Source organism: Anser cygnoides, chromosome 5 (genome assembly GCF_040182565.1).
Source record: "Anser cygnoides isolate HZ-2024a breed goose chromosome 5, Taihu_goose_T2T_genome, whole genome shotgun sequence".
NCBI classification, from domain to species: domain Eukaryota; kingdom Metazoa; phylum Chordata; class Aves; order Anseriformes; family Anatidae; genus Anser; species Anser cygnoides.
Window position 1 is genome coordinate 58,371,618 of NC_089877.1, and position 24,470 is coordinate 58,396,087.

The 24,470-nt window shown below is 38.0% G+C and overlaps 1 protein-coding gene across 3 annotated transcripts in view; it reads right to left on the minus strand.

Annotated features, from left to right (window-relative positions):
• NUDT14 (nudix hydrolase 14) overlaps window positions 1-24,470 on the minus strand; it is a 60,209-nt gene that overhangs the window by 29,476 nt on the left and 6,263 nt on the right. Inside the window, exons 1-2 of one of the 3 annotated variants that reach the window (XM_013183070.3) lie at window positions 19,519-19,538; window positions 2,382-2,425 (exon numbers count right to left, since the gene is read on the minus strand). In XM_013183070.3, coding sequence (XP_013038524.1) covers window positions 2,382-2,398 — 17 coding nt within the window. In that variant the 5' untranslated portion in view covers window positions 2,399-2,425; window positions 19,519-19,538. Of the gene's footprint in view, window positions 1-2,381; window positions 2,426-4,402; window positions 4,424-19,518; window positions 19,539-24,470 lie in introns of those variants that run through there. The other 2 variants (XM_048080629.2, XM_013183069.3) reach the window with 2 other exon arrangements.

Consider the following 24,470-nt stretch of genomic DNA (forward strand, 5'->3'; position numbering starts at 1 on the left):
CTATTTAGGTAAACAACCTCATTTAAAAAAAAATGGAGCATTTACCAGTGTTACAGCATTTTCAGTAATAAAATAAATTTTAAGTACTTTTGAAAAGTTATCTCAGTTATGGAAGACTCCTACAATCTTTCTGAAGGAGACAGTTATCTCCTAACTTTGTGCACTAGGAAAAGGAAATCCTGACCAACAGGACACATGCCCTGAAAGCCCCTCCTCCCTCAATATTTTATCCCTCATTAAGAGCAATGAACCTCCAAGGGCCCTCTAAGTACAAAGTCCTCTACACTTCAGCAACTAGACAAGATGACTTTTCCATATAACTAGCATCACAGCTGTCTTACAAAAATACAGTAAAATGTAGGGCTTCAAGGCATTATAAGGAATTCTGAACCTAACTAATCTTTCTGATAATAATTGACTTAGCATTCATAAAGGGAATGTATGAAAAAACGTGGTTTTCATATACAGAGGGTTCATATTATTACCTTAAGTTTCAGAAGTTGCAATGAATTTACTTGTGAAAGAGCGCGAGGCATTCTGCAGTTCAACAGTAGTCACTAATAAGTTAGGATGGCAGCTGTTGTACATCTGAAGCTAACAAATGTTATGTGACCAGAGATGACTGGCATGACATGTGGCTGTAGCCTTTTTATACAGTTATGTACTCAACTATTTTAAAAATGTTCACAAAAGTCCTTCAGAAATACTGTTCTCAAGAAGTTCATGGAAAACTGATCCTTTAATATTTACCCCACTCGGTTCATTGCATATGCTCACACATTATCACACAGTGATAATCTGAAGCTAAAACAAAAATAATAACATAAATTATTCTTCTGGAAGATACGTTCTTCCCAGCACTGTGACTTGAGGCTGGATTCACTTGCTTGAAAGTACAAGGCATATATTAAATTTCCAGCAATCAATTATCATTTCAGCTTTTGTATCTGTGCTCATAAATCCTGGCACATGCCCATATGGATAGACAAAGTGCAAAGACAGAACTGTCTTCCAGGCAAATTCCAAAAGCAAGTGTGAAGTTCAGTAGTGAAATATCACTCCTTTTTCTTCCCTTAACCTCAGGCAGTACAGGCATTTTTAATCAATTTAATATTTTCTTAGTCTTCTTGGAACTTTTACCTTCATAAGCTTTAGATTGATAAAAAGTGTTGTTATCACTAAAGTGATATCAATATCCACTTCAAGAGCCTACATACAAAAACACTCACTGTAAGGATTTAGAAGGTTCTGACAGAGCAAAATTTCAGAAAATGCAATTGATTTTACCTACTTAACTCATACACAAGAAGAATACCTCTCTCAACATGACTCTGGTTCTGTCACAATTTCTTTTGCCATTAGTGCTTTCTACATTTTATACATTAATAAATTCAGAAAATCCTTTTTTCTAGGGAAAACCTGTTACCTCTGCTTTTGATTTTCCAATACCTGAATTTTCAGTAACTAGATTACATCTTTATACATTTAAAAAGAGACAAATACTTTACTACTTAATAATTCTGAGCCTGCGTCTGTATCATACATACCCTAGCTGTTATTATTTTGCATTCTTTAGAGTCAGGAGTAAACTACTTTACCTCCTTAATAGGAAAAATACAATTGGAAAGACAGAATAAAGTCAGAGGCCATCCATTTCTTCCTGTGTGATTAGGAGAGCATTTCGGTCTACAAAATGCACGGCCTGAAAAGGTTTCAGACATCTGCAAAGTCACGTGAATTAGGGTTTGCCTGAAACATCATTATGTAGTGGTGATGGAGAGGATTAAAATAAAAATAAAAAAGCACAATACTAAGATTTGATCAAACATGAAACAAAACCTCCACCTCATTCCAAATAATTGCCAGTGACAAAATCAAACGGTATGACCGTAACTTTAGACCTCTTTTTATGTGCCTTTGTAGAGCAATATTTGGGCTTGTATATTCACAGGTGAAGGAACATGATCACATATTTGGGCTCAGACCGTTTATCTACACAAATAACAGGGTTAACTATGTACGGACAGAGTCCTTCCCTCAGTCGATATATTCACACTCAAAGAAGAAAATTTCATACAATTCAAACGTTTAGTTCCATCTTTTATATCATTACATCATGTGCAGTATATCACGTGCCAACACACTTAACATCTGAAAAGTCAGGCACAGACAAAACATACTGAAAGACGTAATAAACCATGAGATTTTAAAATTTCTGCTAATTCTGTTTAAAATAGTGAAGAAGTATCTGCATTATACAAGAAGAATTGAAGAGGAAGTTGGAGGAAAAACAAGAGACTCAATATACTAAGATTTGACCAGCGGAAGAGTATGAAATACAACATAAAGACAAAAGGAAATAATGTGATTCCATCTGTTACCTGTCATGTGTCCTCATAAAGTCCCAGAACTTCTTAGTGCCATTCTGTGGAAAAAATATATAAATACATCAGTAAAATTAATTCCAAATGAAAATTGACTATAATGAAATTGAACAAAAGTTTAGAAGGTATTTTTTGAACACTCAGTAGTGCTGGTTTTACTTACGATGTCATTATTCTGGATTTTGACAGTAAGTATTAAAGACGCTGAGAACTATCTTAAGGATTTCTGAAGCTTTAGTCCACAGTATTAGGCTGACAGCTAATGAACGACTGAGGTAGTCTTTGGGCCCAATTCTGGCCACAGTGTCAACTCCAAACCCCAATCTACTCATTCAGGTGCTAGGAAGCTATATACAGCTAACTTTCAACCAGTAAAATAACCCATAGATCTAAGTTCGTCCATGGTACATGTGCAGAAGTGGACTTATATTTGCAGGACAGCTCAGCATTTACCTCCTCTACTGTGTCACTGTTTACTACTCGCAAGTCATCTTGTCCTCCGCTATATTAATCAATGACAGGTACCACAGGTAACACGGCTGAAATAAACCCCTGAAAACAACCACTTTTCAACAGTACACACACACAATTGCATATATATTCTATGTTCTGTAACCACTTTCATCAGTTCATACACACCAGGTAACAGAGACACGTACAGAATCACAGAGTGGTTTGGGTTGGAAGGGACCTTGAAGAAGATCCAGTTCCAACCCCCTGCTATGGGCCAGGACACCTTCCACAGACCAAGTTGCCGAAAGCCCCATTCAAGCCTGGCCTTGAACACCGGCCCTTCACTGGGCAGCCTGTGCCAGTGCCTCACCACCCTCAGAGTAAAGAATTTCTTCTTGATATCTAATCTAAACCTACCTTCTTTTAGTTTAAAACCATTACTCCGCATCCTATCACTCCCCTCCCTGACAAAGAGTCCCTGCCCAGCTTTCCTGTAGGCCCCCTTTAGGTACTGGAAGGCCGCTATACAGTGTGTAATTCTGTACCCTATCTATTAGATACACGGAAATATTTTTTCAGATGAAGAACAGCTCGATGTATTTCCCTCCTTGATCAGTTTTAAGTCTGTATAAAGACTCAGCATACAACCTGAGGAAATTCTTTTGGTTGACAGTTGACACCTTTCTTGTATTAGCAAGGCAAATAACAGACCAGCTGAAGACATACAAACCTAAAACATGCCTAATGTGAAGAGCAGCACAAGCTCTCTATTATGAAGTATGCTTAAACGGATGGTCAAACCCTGAGCAACTGGTTAATGATTTAAAGCAGGTAAATGCAAGCAATGAAAGAAGAATCAGGTTCAGTTGGTGGGTAAAGGTGCCAACCAGTATAGACAGGCCCTTCAGCTCTATTACAGATGTCATGGCTACCAAGTACACAACAGCTGGTGGGGATTAGATAACAAGCACTCTGGTTCAGAGATTAAGCTCCTGAGCTTTATGAGTTTACCGAGCTTTTTCGAAGAGTGACTGTTTGCTTGCTAGCAGCGTTTGCCTTCATTCCCACAGCTCTAATTATAAACAGTTGTCCACCTCAAGAGAAACTCTAGTCTACTCTTCCATTGGTGCCTGTGCATAACTTCTGTAGCACTGACAGGAATCAAATGCACGCATCGGAAGAGAAGCCATGTCATTGTTTAAACGTAACATAACGTTGAAAGAGAAATAAAGACAGCAAATTCTGCGTGAACTGAAATATTAAAACCCTTGGTCATCAAGCTGAGTGTACATCCAATCTGTTCCACCTGGTGAGAGACAGAGGAACTATGAAAGGACTATGACAACACATAGATGCAACACTCAATAGCACAGAGCAATGCTGTGTGGCAATATAGCTTAATGTATTAAATTCATAAGGTCTGCTCAATCCTTTTATAGATTTATTACTAGCTGTAAGACATTAATGTGTGGGATTTTCTCTTGCTTGCAGATTGCTATGCGGTTTGTTGTTTGCCATGAGTGACTTGGAAACTGTGGACTAGTGATAATGTCTTTTGCATGTACCTTCATATTGGTTCTCCAGCTTCAACCTTCCACTATCCCAAACAGTAAGATGTGCTCCCATCCGTTCTCCCTTTGTAGCGTCAGCTTGAGAGAAATGTGGGTATCCAGCTATGGAGAAGACAAAAATGCCTGCACCACAGATATCCTAGAATTGATTTAGGCTATTAGTCCTGTGATACTGATTCCCATGGTGTGATCCTCCTGACTTTTTCCTCCTGCCATCATTTTGCAAATTATAGAACCTGATTGCTTTGGAGCACTTATGAAAGGGTTTCAAATAGCTGAGGAAAATTACACCCTGGAGAATGAGCCTCAACCAGATGGGATCCATCAGATTTGAATGCCCTCTTCTCATAGGTGAGCCCCATTAACATTAACAGAATCTACCACACAGACATGCAAATAATTTTTAACAGAAAGTAAAAGAAGAAACTTAGTACCTTAAGAAATAAAAATCGACAAATAGTTCACTTTTTCTATTTTCTAAGCGGCTGGACAGCATATAAGCACTTTCTCTAGAACATAATTTGATTAGTTTAAGACCCAAATTCAAAACCAGACACAGGTTAAATTAATTTTAATCTGTCCATTCAAGATGCTGGTTATGATCATATACTCAGACTGGACAATGTTGTTAAGGTCTTGTCTGTCTATATTTGAATACGAATTTATTTCATATGATCAACCTGCACCTGTCCAAATAAATAAATCAATAAACAAATGAAACATTCCAACATCTTATTGTTTACAATGGCAGAAACTCAAATGAGCACCATTCATGCCCTATTGTCCAAGTCAAATGTAATTTGAACCCAACCGTATGGAGTTGAGTTTCTATTGTACCCAATGCATGGTTCTTTCCTAACAGACTAGTATGAAGGTTGCTAATTATTAATAGCATGTAAACAGTTACCAATGGTTCTTATGCTGCTTTACATACTTTACAGAACATTAATTCTAACCAGTTTCCAACCACGTAAAGCTGTACGTAATATACCTATCTGATCCTTAAGACAAAAATATTAATTGCAGAACTCATCAAGATTCATGCCTTTAAAAGTGAAGTAGCCATGACTACTTGTTAAATTTAACCATCCCATTCTGTATATCCTGTCTTCTGCCTTTGACAATATTCTTTTATCACCACAATTACAGACCGTAGCAAAGAATTAAAAGGTATCAGTTATCAACATCACTCCCAAAAAACCAGAAGCATCTTTGTGAAATATAAAGGCTCTCTCAAACACTTGATGTTCTTCATTTTAATACATATATATTTATATTAAGTAGTCCATTCTCCAATGTCTATTAAGGAACAATCAAAGCATCTCTTATTCAAGTGTGAGAAGTAAGCATAAGAGATTGCTGTGAGATCTTAACACTGACACTTAACACTTTACATTTAAAACTGACTTAAACAACTGTCCTTCAAATATGAAATGTCTCTATTAAAAGGAGATATGTCAACACTGTATTAGTTTTTATCTCTTTGAAATAGCAGTTTTGATACTCTTCACAGCAGTATATAACACACAATTGATTTGGTAAATCTTTAATTACAAAGTAATTACACTCTACTTCTGTGCTCAGTGATCAGATTCTGTCATGTTGCAATGATGAACTAGTGCATATAGTATGTGTAAATTAATAAAGCTGTATTCCAGGGGAGGCAGCATGTAAGACAGCTTCGGTTCATGTTACTCGGAAGACAGATTACTTACATAAGCACAAATTGCGTAAGAAAGCCGTATCAGGTCAGGCGAGATGTCCATCTTGCCTTTAACAGCGAAAGGAAAATTTAAGAATAGAGGACGCATAGAGCAATGCTTCCCCAGACCACTCTTTCAGACCTTTGATAGAAGGCAGTTGAAGGTCGTCAGAAGACGATGCCTCCGAAAGGCATCCAAATTAAAGAGTCCCTCCCTCCTTCTCCCCCTCCCAGAAAAGCAAGCACAAATAGCCAATTCTATACACTACTTGAGCATGCAATAGCATGTCACAAGTCCTGCTCATTTTGTCTGTAAGACTGACTTGAAAATGGCATTGACAACTTAGAATTACAACAGCATACTACAAGCTTCCCAGTCCACATGGAGCAAACTCGATCCCCTTCCGTTCATGTGATTGCAGGACAACCACGCACTGCACAGAGCTCTTTGCTAGACAAGTGCTGACAGTGGATACAAGTTCAGCAGATGCGGCTCCTACCAGCAAAGCGCTGTTTATGATGCCACCCATACCTGATCTCCACATTCTCTGTCCTTCCTCTATCCGTGAAACCATTTCCTAAGACCCTTCCTGCACCTGTTCATTGCCATACTTACAGGCAGTAGCCTGTTCACACCATCTGTGACAGATAAATTGGACCTGTCTGCAGCCTCTGATCAGAATACCATTCTTTTTCCCACCTACACTCTCTGTGTCTGGATAAAATGCCATTAAGACTCACTGCACCAGGGATATAGCTGTCCTCTGCTTTCCTCTACTACCTCATGCAATATAATGTCTGAATGATGTGGTCCCATTGCTGTCAGGTTACCTGTGCAAAAGATAACCTCTGCTTACTAGAGAAACTCCTTTAAGACTTAGCCCTGTCTAGCCAATAAAGACTACCAAAAGTAGTTTGGGGGCAGCTGGAATGCCTTCCTCCTTCTCATCCCTGTGGGCAGTACCAACACACGCTCTGCTACCTGAGATGCTCCTGAACCAGCTCATGCTTTTGGGAAATGTGTCTCCACATGTTGCAACACTCAGCATTACACTGATACCATCCCTAGCTGTCAAAAACAAACACACAAAAAAAAAAGCAAAACCCCTGCAGTTTGGCTGTGGTCTCTGCCATTGTGTAGAGCCCTGCAGGGCCCCCCATCGTGGGTTTCTGTGTAGATGTGACTTCTTCAAATGGAGGGAGTAAGCACTTCAACATGATTTTGGAGGGACAGATGTAGGACTTCACCCAACGATCATTCTGCTTCTCCCAAAGAAGGGGATCTGCTCACAAATAACACAAGTGAATTACTGGTGTGGTGCTGCAGTTACAAATAACAGGTCCAGGACCTTTCCAGTGATACTGAGCTTTGGGATGGTGAGGAAGAGAAAGAGGTAGTGATGCAGCAGGCCATACCACACAGCTTAATGTAACCTATGCAGAGGGCCACACTAAGGGCTGGCATGGCAGAAGCCTGTAAAATCATCAATGACATGGTGATGGTGAGTATGGAACAACTGTTCGGTACTTCCCATAATACAGAAGATTCTGTCATAGCTGGCTACCCGAGGAGAAAGGCTAAGGCCTACCTGGGCACTGAACTGGTTCCTTCTGAGGAACCTGTGGTACAAACTGCATTATATATACACATTTTAAAACATCCTAATTTAAGGTTTAATAAAATCTAAGCTAGAAAATATAGTTTTATTCTCAAGTGTAAACTGAAAACATGCTAGCATTGTAGGTGCAACAACACTAAAAAAAAAAACAAACTCTTTAAACGTTTCTTTCACATTAGGTAATAATCATTACACAACAGTTAAAATGAGGTTATCTAAAGCAAATCCTCATCATGAAGGTTTACAGTAACATATTTCCTGTAGTGATTGTTGGGAGTTCAAACCATTCAAAAAACCAAACCTTACATTAGAATTGCACCAACTTAAATGACAGAAAACCTTCTCGTAAGGAGCTCTGAGCATATAACAACATGACCGAAGCAGTAAAGATATCTATCTGTTCAGACTCTACATAAAGCTCCTTTTTGATTTGTATTATTTAAAGTATGACAATTTAAACAGCTGCTGAATTGAAAACATTGGCCAGCAGCATCTCCTGTGTTTATCCACAGAAAAGCGCTGCTCGGACAGACAGCAGCCAAAGTTTCCAAGAACTGTACAGCTGCACCAAAGCCACCTCAGTAAAAGGGGTTCTTACCTTACATTACAGACTTCTGAGGAGGCTGGTAACAGGCTAAGAAAGCAGGTAACTTACATGTCGGGGACATATGTCCAAAATAAGCAAACTAGCTTCACATATGCCACTCAAAGAGGAAAAAAAAAAATCTGTCCATGACAATGATTAACTTCTTATTGTTTACATAACAGGAGAGACAACGAGACATTTGGCGACCCATTGTGACAGGCATTAAAAATACTTAGTGGGAACAGTTCCTGTTCAATGATCTTACAATTCAGTTAGAGCCCAGACAAAGTTGGTGTAAACAAACAGAGGCAGTTAAGGAAGAAAGGCAAATACATTATGGTATAGATAAGCTACACGCACAGGTTATGAGGGTTAAAATGAGAAACAACAGTAATGATCCCCTAGCCTCTACCAGTTGGGCTGGGTTTAAAGCAGTTATCCATGACATAAATGTTCCATGCTTGTGAAAAAAATTGAACTCCTGAAGTTGATGCAATTATAGCATAAAAATAACTCTATCCTCACTGCTCCATTTAGTCTTCTGTTTCCACAGTTCTAAGACACAAAAGCTGTTAATGCCCTCAATGCAAAGGGATTATGACCATTCTTCAAGCAATAAAATAATAGCATTACAGGTTAAAAAAAAAAAAAAGAGAGAATTATTTGGCAAATAACGGTCTTAAACCACAGTCAGCAGTGCCAAGCAAGTGTGCAGTCCCTGTTTAATCATTTACATGTAACAAAGCAATAAAACTCCCTACAGGAGCAATCAAATTTTGCTTTCTTCTGTTCTCATGAAAAAAAAAAAAATCTTAGAAGTATAAGAGTATTTTTTCACGAAATGCATTTGTAAGATTTGTTTTCTATTGCACACTTTCCCATACTCAACCAATCTTTTGTAAATTCATCCATACGGTTTAGTACGAGAGCACATGGCGTAACCTCTATCTGGAAACTTACTACACATTCTCTTGCTGAGGTATCCCCTCGTTGCCCAGAACCACATGGCAAGAGAACAGCGAACTCTTCATTTTATTAAGTAACTGACTCCTGAAGACAGACAAAAATCTGCACCAACTCAGCCAGTTCCTGCAGCCTCTTGTTACCTTCATTTTCTTAAGTGGTCTTAGCTTAATGCTTTTCAGTCAAATTCACCTTTTTATGATCAATAACAACCGCCCAGAGGTAAATTTGCAGTTACAGCAACTCAGCAATTCAGTACATCTTGGTTTATAAAATGTTTGTTCCTACAATGGTAAAATATGCCCTGAAGATGTGCATTAACTGCTGCTTCTCTATCAGCCACAGTTCTTGGGCTACACAGAGTGGACTTACCCTGCGGTAAACCCAGCAAGACAGGAGATGCTGGATGCTGCCACTTAATCCCTCACCCTTTTGGAAATGAACCTTTCCTTTCTTTCTTCCCTCAATGCAGAAGAAGCACCCCTATCAGTTGAAATTTCCCTGTTACATTTCTTTTTTCACTTTAATAGAATCTGATGTCATATCTGTAGCAATTTTTAGTGGAAACATATGAGGATTTATAACCAAGTGTATACCATTTCTTGCCAGGTGAAATATTAATGCTATAATTCTTTGCTATATATAATCAATACATGATGTTTTCAGTGTCCGCAGTGACGTGCCAACATGAGCTGTACTTCCAGGCCAAACCAAACTCAGGACTGAATACGTTACGCTTTTCACTTTCATATCAGACAACTAGTGATCAAATTACCTTGCACTGCCTAAATATTTGTGTAGTATTTTCAACACTGCCAAACACAATGAAGTTGTCTAAATAAACAAATAAATAAGGAAAACCACCAGTTTAAGATGCCAAAAAATTCATGTACCCCCATAGTTTCAGATTATTTTAAAGCAATAAAGCAAAAATCGTCAACATAATATTGTGAAACCTGTATGAGGAACAGAAATTATACAGGGAAAGACAGCTAACACATGTTTGGACTTGTGCAGTTTTCCAACTACGGATAAAATGAAATAGCCATTCCATATGCTTTAGAAGTTTAATTGCTCCCCATTGTTTTGTTAGATTAGTAAATTAGGGTGGTGTTTAGCATCTCTTTTTGTTTATAGGAGCTAGAGAGCTTCCCTGCTGTATCAAAATATCTTTTTCATCCACAAAAAAAGAATGCAAATGGACATTCAAATATTCAAGGACAATTTATATTCAACTTTTTTGTATAGAAACGATCATCCCCAACAAGCTATTTTCCATATAAAATCTGTTTGAAGTAATGACATCACAATTGTGGTTTTTTGTTTTTGTTTTTTTGTCTATTTCAACGGTTTGATTTGTGAGAAGCAGGGAGGTAGCGGTCTTCTCTTCTCTTTATATAATTACAAATTTTACAGAAAGTATTATGTATCTTTTAAAATGAACAGAAGCATTCTCAAATGGCACAAAAACATACAACTCAAAAAAAAAAAAAAAGTAATCAATAAAATCATTCCGATTTTCATGAGTCAAGTGCCTGGCCCTTTTTCTCTTCCTTTTGAAGGAACATGTCAGTATTACTGAACTGCCTTACACTTGGCTATCGTATTACATAACTACTCACTGAAATATGAAGTGTTTCTGTTAAACTCTGTCCAAGGGTGCTGTCCTGTAACACTGTAAAGTCAATCTAAACCCAGGCTGCCCCTTTTTCTACCCCAGCTGCATAACTCTGCTCTATCCCTACCCTACCACTAGCATTTGTGTAACCATACAGAGCAAGCTGGTTCTGGAAAGTGATCTAAAAAAAAAAAACACACTCAAAAAAAAAAAACTGATGGGGGAAAAAAAAAAGTAGCTAACATGAATGTAATGCCATTATACACACATACCAAATTTTCACCAACGACTATTAAAAAGAGTACTCGTGGGTCTACTCAAAATTATTGCAAGAAAATAGAGATGCATCTGATAAGGCGTTTTTTGAAACACACATGCACACAAAAAAAGCCTAAATTACAATTTCAGCCACACCCACTAATCCACTCAATCAGACTGCACATGCTGGAGTAAATGAAGCCTCATCTTCAAAAGCAATTTGCAGAATTACTTGCTGATGTTGAAGACCTACTTCAAAAGAGTTTAAGTGTTATGGAATTTTACTGTTTTTTAAACAAGCCACTGTTTAAGCTCAAGAGGAAAGCGGGAGGTGTTTGTTTTTTAAACAAAGCCTGCAAGATTTCATTACTAAACTATCCGGAATGTTTATTTTAAAAGCATCATGATTACTAATAATGGTGCTTTGCAGTTTTTAACTTAACCACTATTCAAATATTTCAGTTAGAAATGACTGGTTTTAGTGCCTTTGTGGAATGCGCATCCAAAAATGTACAAACTGATGACTTTTCAATTACATTAAAAATCAATGTTGTGTCTAAAGTACTAAAACTACTGCTGCTAATTGGCTTTAATTGACAATATTAACAATTTTGTAAGTAAGACTAAGTCTAGCAAAATTCACAGGGTCAAACTCACTAAAGAACAGCGTGCCAGCTCCAGCTGACACAGCATTTCTGGGCAGGGAAGGGCAAAGTTGCTGTAGTATCTACTACACTTGTTTTACATCTAAGGATCTTGAACGAGAGATAAAGGTGCTCAGCTCTGTGCGACAGCAAACTCTTTGAAGCATGGACTTGACTTCTTATCTGAAATTAGCTGGAAGACAAAGTTACTTCTTGAAGAAATCATAATACACACCAGTGGAGACCACACCAGGGATACCTAAAGAGACATAAAACCTAAGGTCATAGACTATAATTTTTACAACCCGTATCAATTTTCTCTTCAAAGTGAGGGTTATTCTGGTAGGAGTTTGTAATGAAACTGCAAACAGATGGTTATGGCAATAGAGTTTACTGTTCAAAGGTGCAATTTTTTCACACTTTAGGAGGTAAAATAAACAATGGAGAACACACTAATTTATTCAACTGTTAATGCAATACTGGGCCAAGCCACTTTGTTCATTTTATGTACATCAACTGCCAGAACAATTACAGCTAAGATACTTGATGTGTAAGTAAACTTTCTCATATAATCCTCTGGAAGTTTACTTTTCAGGTCACAGTTTGTTTTTTGTGTGTACTTTTCAACAATGGAGTTGTTGCAGTCTAGTTTGGCATTCAGCTATCAGTACGATCACTTACCTTTGAATGAAATTTATAAAACAGGAGAATTAAGCATATATGAATACACTAAATTAAGTTAAATCCACTTTCTGTCCTTGGTTGTTTTTTTCCCATTTTTATTATACATTATTACTAAGAGCTATTGCATATACATATCGAACGTGCTTTATTAAAGTCAAATATGTAGTAGCTGTAGTGTATTTTCAGTATACTGAAACCTACACTACAAAGAGTAAGGATATGGTGCTTGCATTAGGAAACACAATACGCACAAAGGTCAAATTTATGACTTTTCTCACTAACATCATTTTACTGCCAGGTCAGCATATAATCTAAGGTTATAACTTGAGATACAGATGGGGCTTTTTCTAGTACCAAGTTGATGCCAATAAATTCTGTTGAAAGGAACCAATAGCTAATAGGTAGATTTTTCAAAACAAGCTATTAAAATATTTTGAACATTACATTTACAGCAAGTATTCAAATGCTCTGGTTTTACCTAAATTCCTAAGATATCATTGAATTAGAAGTCTGTAACACTTTTTCTTATTTTGCAGGGATAAATGGACTATACACCTTCCACATTTACAAAATTACTAACACTACTTTTTCACAAAGCTATAGTAAAGCATGAAATCTGAAACTTTGACTGGGCATAGTTAAGAAATAGCTTCCCAAACATGAAAGTGATATCATTTGCAAGTTTTGTATTCAGCTGATGTGGCAGCAAAGTATTTTCCTGAAAATAAGCACTGTATTCTGAAACAAACTTAATACACATCTCACACAGCCAGTGATACCCATACTTGTTGAAAATCTACACAGTAAATGTCATTGAACTAATATCTTTAGAATCTTTTCCCTGTATTTTTATGTTGTTGTTAAAAAATAAATAAATCACACAACTTGCAATAGTTGCCTGTTTTTTTTTTTTTTTTGCCTTTTTTTAATTCAAAATCACTATCAGAGAGACAAAAGGAAAATCTCAGGAAATTTAAACCTCTAAGATCTCTTTTGCCCAGTATGACCTAGGTCAGCACTTCCAACAAAATAGCATCACCCTCCCTTTCCCTGCTTCCTGCATGGTCTCCTGCATGCAAACATCACAAACACTTCTGCAACCACACACTGAGCCACACTAAAGATGTAAGCTGGTTAAAGCACTTCAACACAAAAAAAGTTTCTCCATCGCCAGTCATGCTGCCCCTGCATAAAGGTATGCGCCACACAAGAGGGAACCAGCATAACCACAATTTCATCTCACATTCTGCAGTCCTGATCTACCAAATAATTAAGGACATATTAGACTTCATGAAGTTCAATGCGATTAAGACATGTAACTTAGAAGAGAATCTGATGTTAGAAGCAATTGAGACAATTGTCCTGGGTACACCACGATCAGAAATTTTTAACACTTTGTCTCCTCGATTCTTATCGGGACAAGCAAAAAGTGTTTCCACCATTAAATGCACAACCCTGTGCAGAAACAGCATAGAGTATTTGATTAGTTTATTGTACACTTCACATATTCAGTGAACATTAAAGCAAATTAAAAATAAAATTTCTTGAACAATGTAAAAGGCTGAGAAACACAGATCCAATTTTTCAAAATTAATTCAGTATTGAGGAGAATAGCATACTTCAGATTTTCAGTTAGACAGTTTGGAAGTTGAAAATAATCAAAATGCACCCTCCCCCTTTTTTTAAACCACAAAAGGATAACGTTAAGTTTCATCAAAACTTAACATCTTTCTGGATTCATAACAGCATTTCTCCTCAAAAACGTACAAACTTCAGCTCATCAGTGCGAACAGTCAGATGCTAATGGCACTCTGGTGCTACAGGAGGCACATCTGCTGGCTCCAGCTCAGAGAGTAAAAGCCAGGGAAATACCCAAACAGAGGGCTGCAGAGAACTCTTAGGTATTCCGCGTTTCATTTCTTTTTGTAGAGATTTCCTGATTTGTATAAATCGTTACATATTCATTGAGTCAGGAACAAACACACACACACGGCCTTTGTAGTTCTGTAACAAAGAAACAAATGTGGGGAGCAAGAAACGCATTCAAAACCCTTCTCCAATTTCTAGTATTTCCTGAACATCTCCAGAAGAGAAGACTTAAGAAAGCACTTTGTAGCATTCAACAACCTCCAATTTAAGGCACTCTTCAGAAAGACAAGATCTGAATTTAAAGATTTTACTTGAGCCATTTCAGGCAAACACCTGAATCCCTGAATGTTGAAACATCTTTATTAAAACCTTTGTTTTAAAAATTTAAATAGATTGAAAGAATGAAAATGTCCCAGGGAAATCTGTTTGCATCTTTTCTGGTCCATTGGCAGCTGACTTCTTTTGGCCCCTGAGCTACCACGTAAGCCTGCTCTCGGCCTACCACACCTGGGCCTGTTATGTCTGTAGTGATCGTTTCAGATAGAGAGAGATTCCACATACAGTACCCACTGCAAGTCTGTATAGTCTAACACCCCACAGTAGATAAGAAATCTCACTTTGCACTCTTGTACTCTTTCCTCTACTCATTTTGTGCGCTCACTACTCAAAATATTCTTTCAACCCCTGAGGGAGAGGACTCTTCTAAAAATACATGGTGGACAAGCGCTGCTTTGGTCCAAATCACATTCCTGCAATTCTCCATTCCCCTCTTTACAGGTATAGCCATCCTGAAGGATTTGGGACTGCTGAAAACAAGCTAATTTAGAATCCCTAACTCAAAAGGAGACATTTGCCCCACTGACTTGGCCAGGATTTAGGGCTCTCAACACATCTCTTCAGGCACAGCACAGAGAGAGGCAAACACGAGAATAGTCAGTAGAAGGAGAAAATGAATCTTAAAATTATCAGTCCCAAGGCAACCACTACGCCTACAAGCATAATTTCTTCTTCTTTGCTACCCTAGGTCATGACCCTCATCCAAAAGAGCAAGGAAAGAAACTGTCCTTTCATCATTAATTTTGCTGTGCCACTCAGGAAAACAACACTGACAACACCATAAAACCACAGTGTAAGTTCCAACTGGTATTCCAGCCAAACGTTAATCACCACCATCAATTGTCTAATATTTCTCATTACCACTTTAGTCATTCTAACAAATTCTACTGCAACTTACATGCGGTCTGATTAAAATCTTCTCTGGTTGACAAAGGGCCAGCAGAAAAAGAACCGAGCCCTCTCCTACCGCGTGCCGGACCACTCCATTTCCAGAGAGATAATAAAGCTGCATTAAAAACCATGCACTAGATGAATGCCATTCTAATTTCAAAACCAAACAAAACCTACCAACTATGTCACCTGAAGCAGAACACTGATAAGAAAAAGCCTGTGTATATATTAGACTGTTGTATCATTAAAACTGGCTAAAAAAAAAAAACACACACAGAAAACAATCCATCATGCATAAATTCAGTTACTTGGTTTTGCAAATGCATCTGTAAAGCAATAACGTAGATCACACAAATATGATTTTAAAATATAATTAACAAATCTATTCATTTATTTATAACTTACGAAGGACAACATATTTCTGATGCAGAAGTCAAGTCAATGCAGGAACAATATAGCTCAATGAACTGTACACCTTGCATCACACACCAATCTGGTACACGCCAACAAAGAACCAGCATTAACAAGATTAACCAAGGTTAGCAAGCAGCGCTCGGGAGATCCTAAGTTTCAACAGAGTTGGGAAGAAAGCCAGGTGCAGCACCGTGGTGTCTCCATGGTGAAGCAGAAGTAGGAAAGGACGCCTCCTACCCACTGAAGTCTCACAGGAACTCAAGGTTACCACTTATCACAAGTGTTTTTGTAGACAAGGTCTACAGGTTCTTTAGCATGTCGCCTCAGTAGAACTGAGCACTGTAAGCTTTTTTAATATATTTATTACTGGTTCTGCTGACTCCTTCAACAGAATACCAGGTCACCGTAAGCTCTCAGACCTTATCCCAAACATGGGATGGCAGGAACCCGGCATGCACAGAAGTGACTAAAATCTTAGACAAAGAATGAAGTTCATAAATCCGCTCCCCAGATTCAGCAGGTCTGGACTGACAATGAAGAATTACCTTCCACAAATACTACAATTACAAATCTTCCACTGCAAGAGCAAGACACATTCTTATGACTAAAAAAATAATAAGTATACAAAACTTGCACTGCAGCAAGAAGTTGCTTCTTTTCCCTTTCACACTCTCCCTAAGGCACAACTGCGAGGCATGGTTTGTCATCCCACTCCTCTATCACAAGGGCTGTAACAAACGTACAGGCAGAGGGGAGGGAAGATATACCACCAAATGGCATTCACTCGTTGTGTTTTTGTGTTATTATTTTTATTTATTTTATTTATTTTATTTATTTATTTTATTTGTTTCTTTAGAGAAATGCTTCAAAAGCAAGAATTCCACGTTTTTCTGTTTACGGAAAAAAGTTCACTGATTGCTGTGTTTTCCGATGCTGCGTATGATTGATTAAATCCCTACTCCCCCCCGAGCATAACTTTTACACTTAAATCTGGACATCTATATTATTACTTTTACAAATTAATCTTTCTCTGTGGAGGGCAACTTAAGGCTCTAGGGAAGCTCATGTGTTCCAGTGATTCTTGACAGATCAAGCAGAAAATAAGGAGATTAAAAGAAACAGGGTTCTCCACACTGACAGGTCAACCACCCACCCTCAGCGAGGCAGAAAAGGTGGCTTACAGAAACAAGCAGGTGTCAAATTCGGAGGAACTATCCTGTACAGTACTACAGCAGTCAGCTCTTCACTGATGATCACTGACTGCTTTCACGGCACAGGAGGCCAGCGCTCCCACATTCTTCTTTAACTTGACTGAGCGGTACAAGTGGAATGAGTTACCGATCGAACTTCAGGCCATACACACTGCAGCACTATGAAATGTCATTTCAAAGAGCAACACAAGCCTTGCAGGCAAAACATGCTGGTATCCACTGCCTTTTCTTAAGTCACAGCCATTTAAAAGCTGAAAAATTCAATTTGGAGGCATCACTCAATTCCTTAAAGCACTGCCGAAATGCTTTTCTGCTAAAAAATACCTACAGAAACTGCACCTGTGCTCAAGGTTTTAAAGTGCCAGAAACACTGCAGTGCTGAAGGCGGTGCTAAGCACAGACATACACGTGAATTTCTAAGATAAACCTGCTGCAAAACTTGCCAGCCAGCTTCTCTTCCAATGCTGCTGCTTCAAGGTCACCAAGCATAATTGACCAAACAGAAACAAAGACATGTCCCAAAGCCAAAGCAAGACTGAATGAAGCCTGCAGCCATACTTCAACAACTCAAGATAAGAACATATACAAGAGCTATACAGGTTCACATGCTAAATAAAATTTACCATCACTTACAACGTTATACTAGATATACAAATTTATCCCCCTGTATTTTCCACATCCTGACTTCCAACTCAGTTTGTCAAAATGTGTAATTTCTGGTCATAAAGCACCAAATCGCTCCAGCTGCAATTACCTTACTTACTACATAAAAACAACATTAGTCAAATTGCTTTGGACTTTGCCTAAATTAGGATCAAGCAGAAACAATGCAAGTAAAGACCTAGCCTCCCCAACATAAGGACCAAAACCAACATTGTATTCAACAAGGTCAGAATTTCAGAAGTTTGTAAAAACACATACCAAGGATTTCTATACCTGGTCTTTCATAGCCTGGAGCCTTTTATAGTCTAGAACCTTTTTATGCAGAAAAACAGAATGTTATAACCACTCCAAGTACACCAATAACAGTAACTATTATGGCTAACTAAAACACCAGCTAAAATGACAAAATTAATTGAGAAGAATCATTAAAATAATAACATCAAGTGATCAAATTCTATGCAGTTAACTGCATAGTCAATATTCCTATTCCTAATTTAAAATGATCTTGTACATCATGAAAATCTTACAAACTCACGCAAAGCTAATTTTTTTGATGATACGTACCATTTCTATGCTATCATTCAGAAAATCAAGTAATTGCAATAATCATGTAGTAAGCTCTTGGGAAAAACAATTTTCTTCATTATAAATCAGATCTAGGGTCCCAATTATGCGTAGATGTAGCTGTTTAACTCCAGAAAGTTAAAAAACTCATGAAACTGAAACAACAACATTGAACATTTCTGAAATTTTAAGATGGACTAGTAAATAATGCACTGTGTGCTTTATCAGCTTGCTGAGGAGCTCCTTTAGTCTTTGAAAACAATTGTTTGTTTTGCTTACTAAATATGCACCTTGATCATAAGCAGCATGACATATCAGAACAAGGTTTTGGCTTGAAAGTATAGAGCTCAAAGTCTTAGTGGAAATGCTGTGTTTTATGTTGTTTTCTATGCACACTCATTTTTTTTACCTGTCTTATGGAAGAAAATCTACACAACTCTAAAATCTACACCATTTATTGCCTGGGAGGACTAAGGAAGGAAAAGAAGGTGCGGAAAGGAGAAGAAAGTGAGAGGACTGGACTCCAGAAGAGATGCTCTTGCAATGCCTATGTGATACACAAATGTATTTTTCATCAACTGAACACAAAAAAAATGTATTTTATAGAAAATATATTACAGCACAAAGAAAAAAAAAAGACTATTTAAGACAGACATAAGGATTTGAAACACTATTGTAAATATCAGAAGACATCCATATACGCAGGCAAAATAAAATCAGAAAGCATAGTAACCTCCACTTTCATTTTTACAATGTGCTTTTCCTGCATACAAGGAAAAAAAAAACTCTTCAAAAAAAATAAAATAAACCAATCTTGTACACATGCACACACACAGAGGGTCACAAAAGCTATGAAAGAGATACTTAACATAGGATCCTGAGCAGATGACAAGCCATTAAACTTTCACCTTTAGGTAGTTATGATGATTTGATGTCTCTTTTATGATATCTCCCATTTTTTTAATTAAAATCTACAATGTGTTTAACAAGCAATTCTTCCATCAATCTTTGATGTGTTTTACTTATAAAGCAATGACAGTTTTCAGTTCAGTCTCCTTAAAGTTCCAGAGAAACCATTTTCCACTCACTTGCTTTGAAAGCCATTAAAATAACTTGATGAAGAACAGCAGCAGGGGGCTAATAGAAGCCAAGGCTTAGTAACAATCTTTAGATTTTTCTCCTAAGACTTTCTCACAGACCCTCCTCACAAAGATCTTCAGGGCTTTTCATCCTCTCCTTTCTCCCCACCCCCAAATATTAGTTCAAAGTGACAGATGCAACCAGCTCCAGGTTTTGCTATTTTCTTAATTTCACTTTTACCTCTCAATTGAGAAAGACTCCACCGAGATGGGATTTCTACAGCAGTGGCCATCCCCTCCCCATCTTCCCATCCAAAAAAAAAAAAAAAAAAAAAGTAATAATAAACAGAAAAATTAAAGAAGAAACTCCAAAACATCTCCTAACTGGCCACCTATTCTGAAGGAAGCAGTGGGTACAGAGAAATGTACCTGTTGCTTAAAAGCCAAATACAACTCGCATTCAATTAATTGAATTAATTAGCGATTAACTGAGTTGATTGGTGATTTATATACAGTTCTGCGTTTTAGTACTTTATTTTGGAAACCTTCATAATGACAGCAATGCTGGAACAGTTTAAAACTTATGATTTAAACCGAAGAACTACGTAAGCCAACTGCAGATAATCTTTAACCTTCCTTTAAAAATGGGAACCGCCTGTAACAGATGGTTCAGTTCTTTGGTTATAGCATCATGCAAATGTAGAAATTAGTTTTACAGAAAACAGAACTATTAGGATAGTACTTAAGCCAGTCAGAATCAGTAGGGCATACTCTTTTTGATCTACGTTTTGTTGTGCAAACAACATTTCATTTCCTTATTGTGGCCACTTGAAATACATTTTTTGCTGATTACTGACTTTGGGAAACTTCTGGGCCCAAGAACTGCAGCGCTCTTCTGGTAGTGCAGCTGCCGTGCCTGGATGATACCGCTGCGGTCAGAACACAGTGCCTGGTATTAGGGCCCAGGACAGCCCTAATCAGCCCACATTCCTGTTACAGTTGCCCATCTTAAAAACTAGAGGTACAGTTACAGCACACAGGGCTAGGCAGAAACTGGGTCTGAAGGAGGCCAGATACACGCACCCTTTTCTCCAGGCCAGAGGCAGCACGTGGGAGAGATCTGAGGTCAGGGAAGACAGATGGTGGGCATTTCCATTACAGCTCAGTCACCTCTTGTCCTTACATCGAGCTTTATGTTTTACAGTTGGTGACTCTCACAGTTTGTGTTTCTACTTCATTTTAGCAAGCTCTGATTTCCTTTTACAAATGAGAATGTATAATGGAATAATGTCCTTTATCTCTGAGAACAGATCTTATCAATGCTTTGTCAGATGGACATCTCCAATCATGCTCTTTGCATCTCCTCCTGCTAAAGTAACACACTAAGAGTGCTAATGTGAGATCCGCTTTTTTTCAGTGAGGTTTGCTTAGAAATGAAGATCAAAACCAGAACAAAAAACACGGGAGAAATTTTGTGAACTGACAGAGAATCCCATCAGTAAACCCACAAGAAGTGTAGCTTTCCGAGATAATTGTATCAAAAATATAGTAAAAGGATCCAGCAAGACCTGAAAACAAAGAAGTTCACGAAGCACAGAAGCAATATTCTCGGGAACACCAACAGTTATGTGTAATTTCCCAAAGCACGCAATCATTGTACAGAATTAGAAGAACGTAAGGCTGGAAGGACCTCACAAGATCACCCAGCACAACTCTTTTAACGGTGGCAGGATCAGACATATGTTACGTGAGAGCTATATGCCAGATACAGAGAATGTGTCTGAGCATTCCTCACCCAGAGCTCCCGTTCAGGCTGTTCTGTCACTGAAACGGTTCGGTTATTTGTGCAATTTTTGGTTTAAAATTAATACTTTCTATGCTATATATGTAGTATCACTGTAATGTTGTTATGCTAAATGTACATGACCTAGAGTTCGTCACGAATTCTACCACAGAATAACCATTTAATTAAAATTACCATTAGCATTTCTCCTTTCTGTATTAAAGTATTCACGCTTATGTCTCCGGGAGGGCAAACTTTTCTTTTCCCATATTTTCTATTTTCAGGGACAGCACATCCCTCACCTTTAGGAGTTTAGCCTCATTTCCCTATAATGTATTCATCACCACTCAGCACATCTGTCCTAGCAAATCCCATTTCCTGTTCTATTCATGAGGCCCAGCAACCTGGAGCTTTAGTGATTGCCGCCACACTTTTCCCATGGCCTTCTCACCTCTCCCCCCCCACGCCGCCCGCTCCCATTGTTTATCATCTGTTCTCCCCTGCTGCAAACTGCTGTCAGATGTTCACTTATCCCTAATCTTACTCGCTGCCTTTGATATTCTTTCTAATCCAACAACCTGTCAACTGGGGCATCAGCCCATGTCCAGGCCAGCTGCTCTGTCACAGGCCTTAAGATTCCCTCTCAGCTCCATGAGGTATTTAAAGGATTTTGACACAGCAACCACGACGTGAAACCAATAATTAATGCTGTTTTGAGCAGCGATCGCGGCTTTAGTGTGACATGAGCTGACCACGAAGAAAAACTGAGCTTTACTTTGTTTAAACTTTAGTAAACTTCAGTATTACTATACTAACAAGACTTTGATCAATGTCTGGAGGACAATACCAAGAAGCCAAGCTTGGAGATGATAAAGTTTTGTTTTAAAGTTTTGAAGAGTAATTAATCCAAATGCAAGGCGGTTAATTTTATATGCCCGCAGTGTAAAACACACTTATTTATGCAACATCAGCTTGTCATAGAGAGTTTTCAAAGCACAGGAGCTGACCATTTACGAGTTATAGCTGAAGATAAAAATATTTTTTAAATACGGCAGCAGTTGAGGTAAAATCATTATTTAAAATGCAATTGTATTTTAAAAATACCATAAAGTATACTTGCATCCCATACAGGCCATCAAACCAAGACATTTTAGCGAATATTCCCACTTACAGAGAATGTCTCATTTCCATAATATTCAGATTTGCAGTAAACATTTAAAATGTTACAGTGTTCATCTGCTTTAAAACATACCAAATACACATAATGTCATAGCTGAAATAATGATTCAGATGACAGATTTTTGTACTGGGAAAAAGAAATATCTGCTATTTAAGCAAACATATGTATTTTGATCCAAACTGAAAAACAAATACAGCATTTAGTTGTTAAAGTACATGAACACTATTTTATTTCTCAGATCTAACTGCAATTACTATAAAAGAAACAGTACCAAACAAGTCAAAAAAGCCTACTTTATACACCACAGTAGCCATATTCTACATGTAAAAAAATAATAATAATAATAAAATCTCAATGATGGATTTTATAACGCGGTTCATTCACTTAGAACTAAACCGCTTTCATTCTTAGGGCTTGTTTCTACCAGGACATCAAGAAAAGGCATCTGAAACAAGCACCTTGATGAACTTGAATTCTGCTAGTTAAACCCCATTAAACCCCTGTGTGGACACAGTCATTCAGTTGAGTTTACTGCTCCCTTAGGGCATGCACGGGAAAGTTAACGTGGATTAAGGTAGGGTATGAATTCAAAGTGCAATGGTACTTTGAAAGTGGTTTAATGTAAACAGTACCAGAGTCTTTGTTGTAGAATGAGACGTGGAGTTAATCGGGAAGGTCCTGTGTAGACAAGCCCTTGCAGATGAGGCTACTGGAGTGGTACTGCCAAAGCCAGTGGTTTTCAACCTCTTCATCTCCAGACCTGGAAACATCTTCCAGTGAAGCTGCACACCTTTGGTAGCACATGAAAACCTGTTGGTGATTGATCTGCTTCTCCTCGCTGACGCATGGACCATGTGCAGGCAGCCCAACGGCCCTCACCAAGCACTGCATGGGAACTCGACAAGCACTGCTTTAAGCTAACTACACCCGATGGACCTCCTCCTAAAACTTGGTAATGACTTCATAGCTATTCCACAGTAAACCACATAGCATACCCACTGATGACATTAAATGAGATTTTAATCTCATGGCAGTTGGACTCCATGGTCTTTGTAGGTCCCTTCCAACTAAAATGTGCCATTCTGGTTTAAATGTTCATTTCTCTAAGTGCAGACACATTTCAGCCCTGTACGAGGATGATACAAAAGATGCGCAACACAACCACTTTCTTCCCAGTGACATTTGCTGCCATAAGTTCATTAGCTCACCTAAAAATGTTAAGTTTTGCCAACTACTTTTCATGTATTATACTTCAAACAACCCTATATTCACTTCTCAAAGCACGCTGGATAAAGATGTTAAGACTAACATAGCACAATATTCACTGAAACAAAAAAAGAGTACTTGTTTTCTTTTCAACTCTTGCTTTTATTTACTAATGCTTCCCATTTCCCGCTGTGGTAATTCATAAACACCTCATTCAAAAATATCTTGTACAAATTTCCAGAGTTGAACTCAGGTACCAGAAGAGCCAGAAGCAGATACGCCTGAATTCCTTAATTTAATTTCTTTTCTTAAACCTGTGCCCTAGTTGCAAAGAAAACTGCTCCTCTCAAAGCAAATTACGTTCCCTCAGTACTTAACTCCCTAACGCTGTTATTGCAGAAACTCCATGATTCTTTTCTTCCACCCCTACAAGAGAATAATTCTGCACTTTAACCATAATTTCCCGGTCAAAACAGCAGCAGCCATATCAGTCAGATCAAAAATCTGTCTCATCCAGGATCCTACCTCTGACAGAAGCCAAGATGCCTGAGGAAGAATATATTGTTAAAACACTCTCAGCCTTCTGCAATTTGCAGCTCAGGAACTTCCTGAGCTAGCAGCACTATGTTTAAGATTAATATTATATACTGATATATTAGACTTGACAACCTGAAGAAAATGAGACAAATTTCGCAACAAAAACAGCATCACCTTTTATTGCACTACTGCTTTGAAAAAACGAACTGCAAAATAAATGTATTACTGAGTTGCTTATTTCCTACTGCTAGAGCC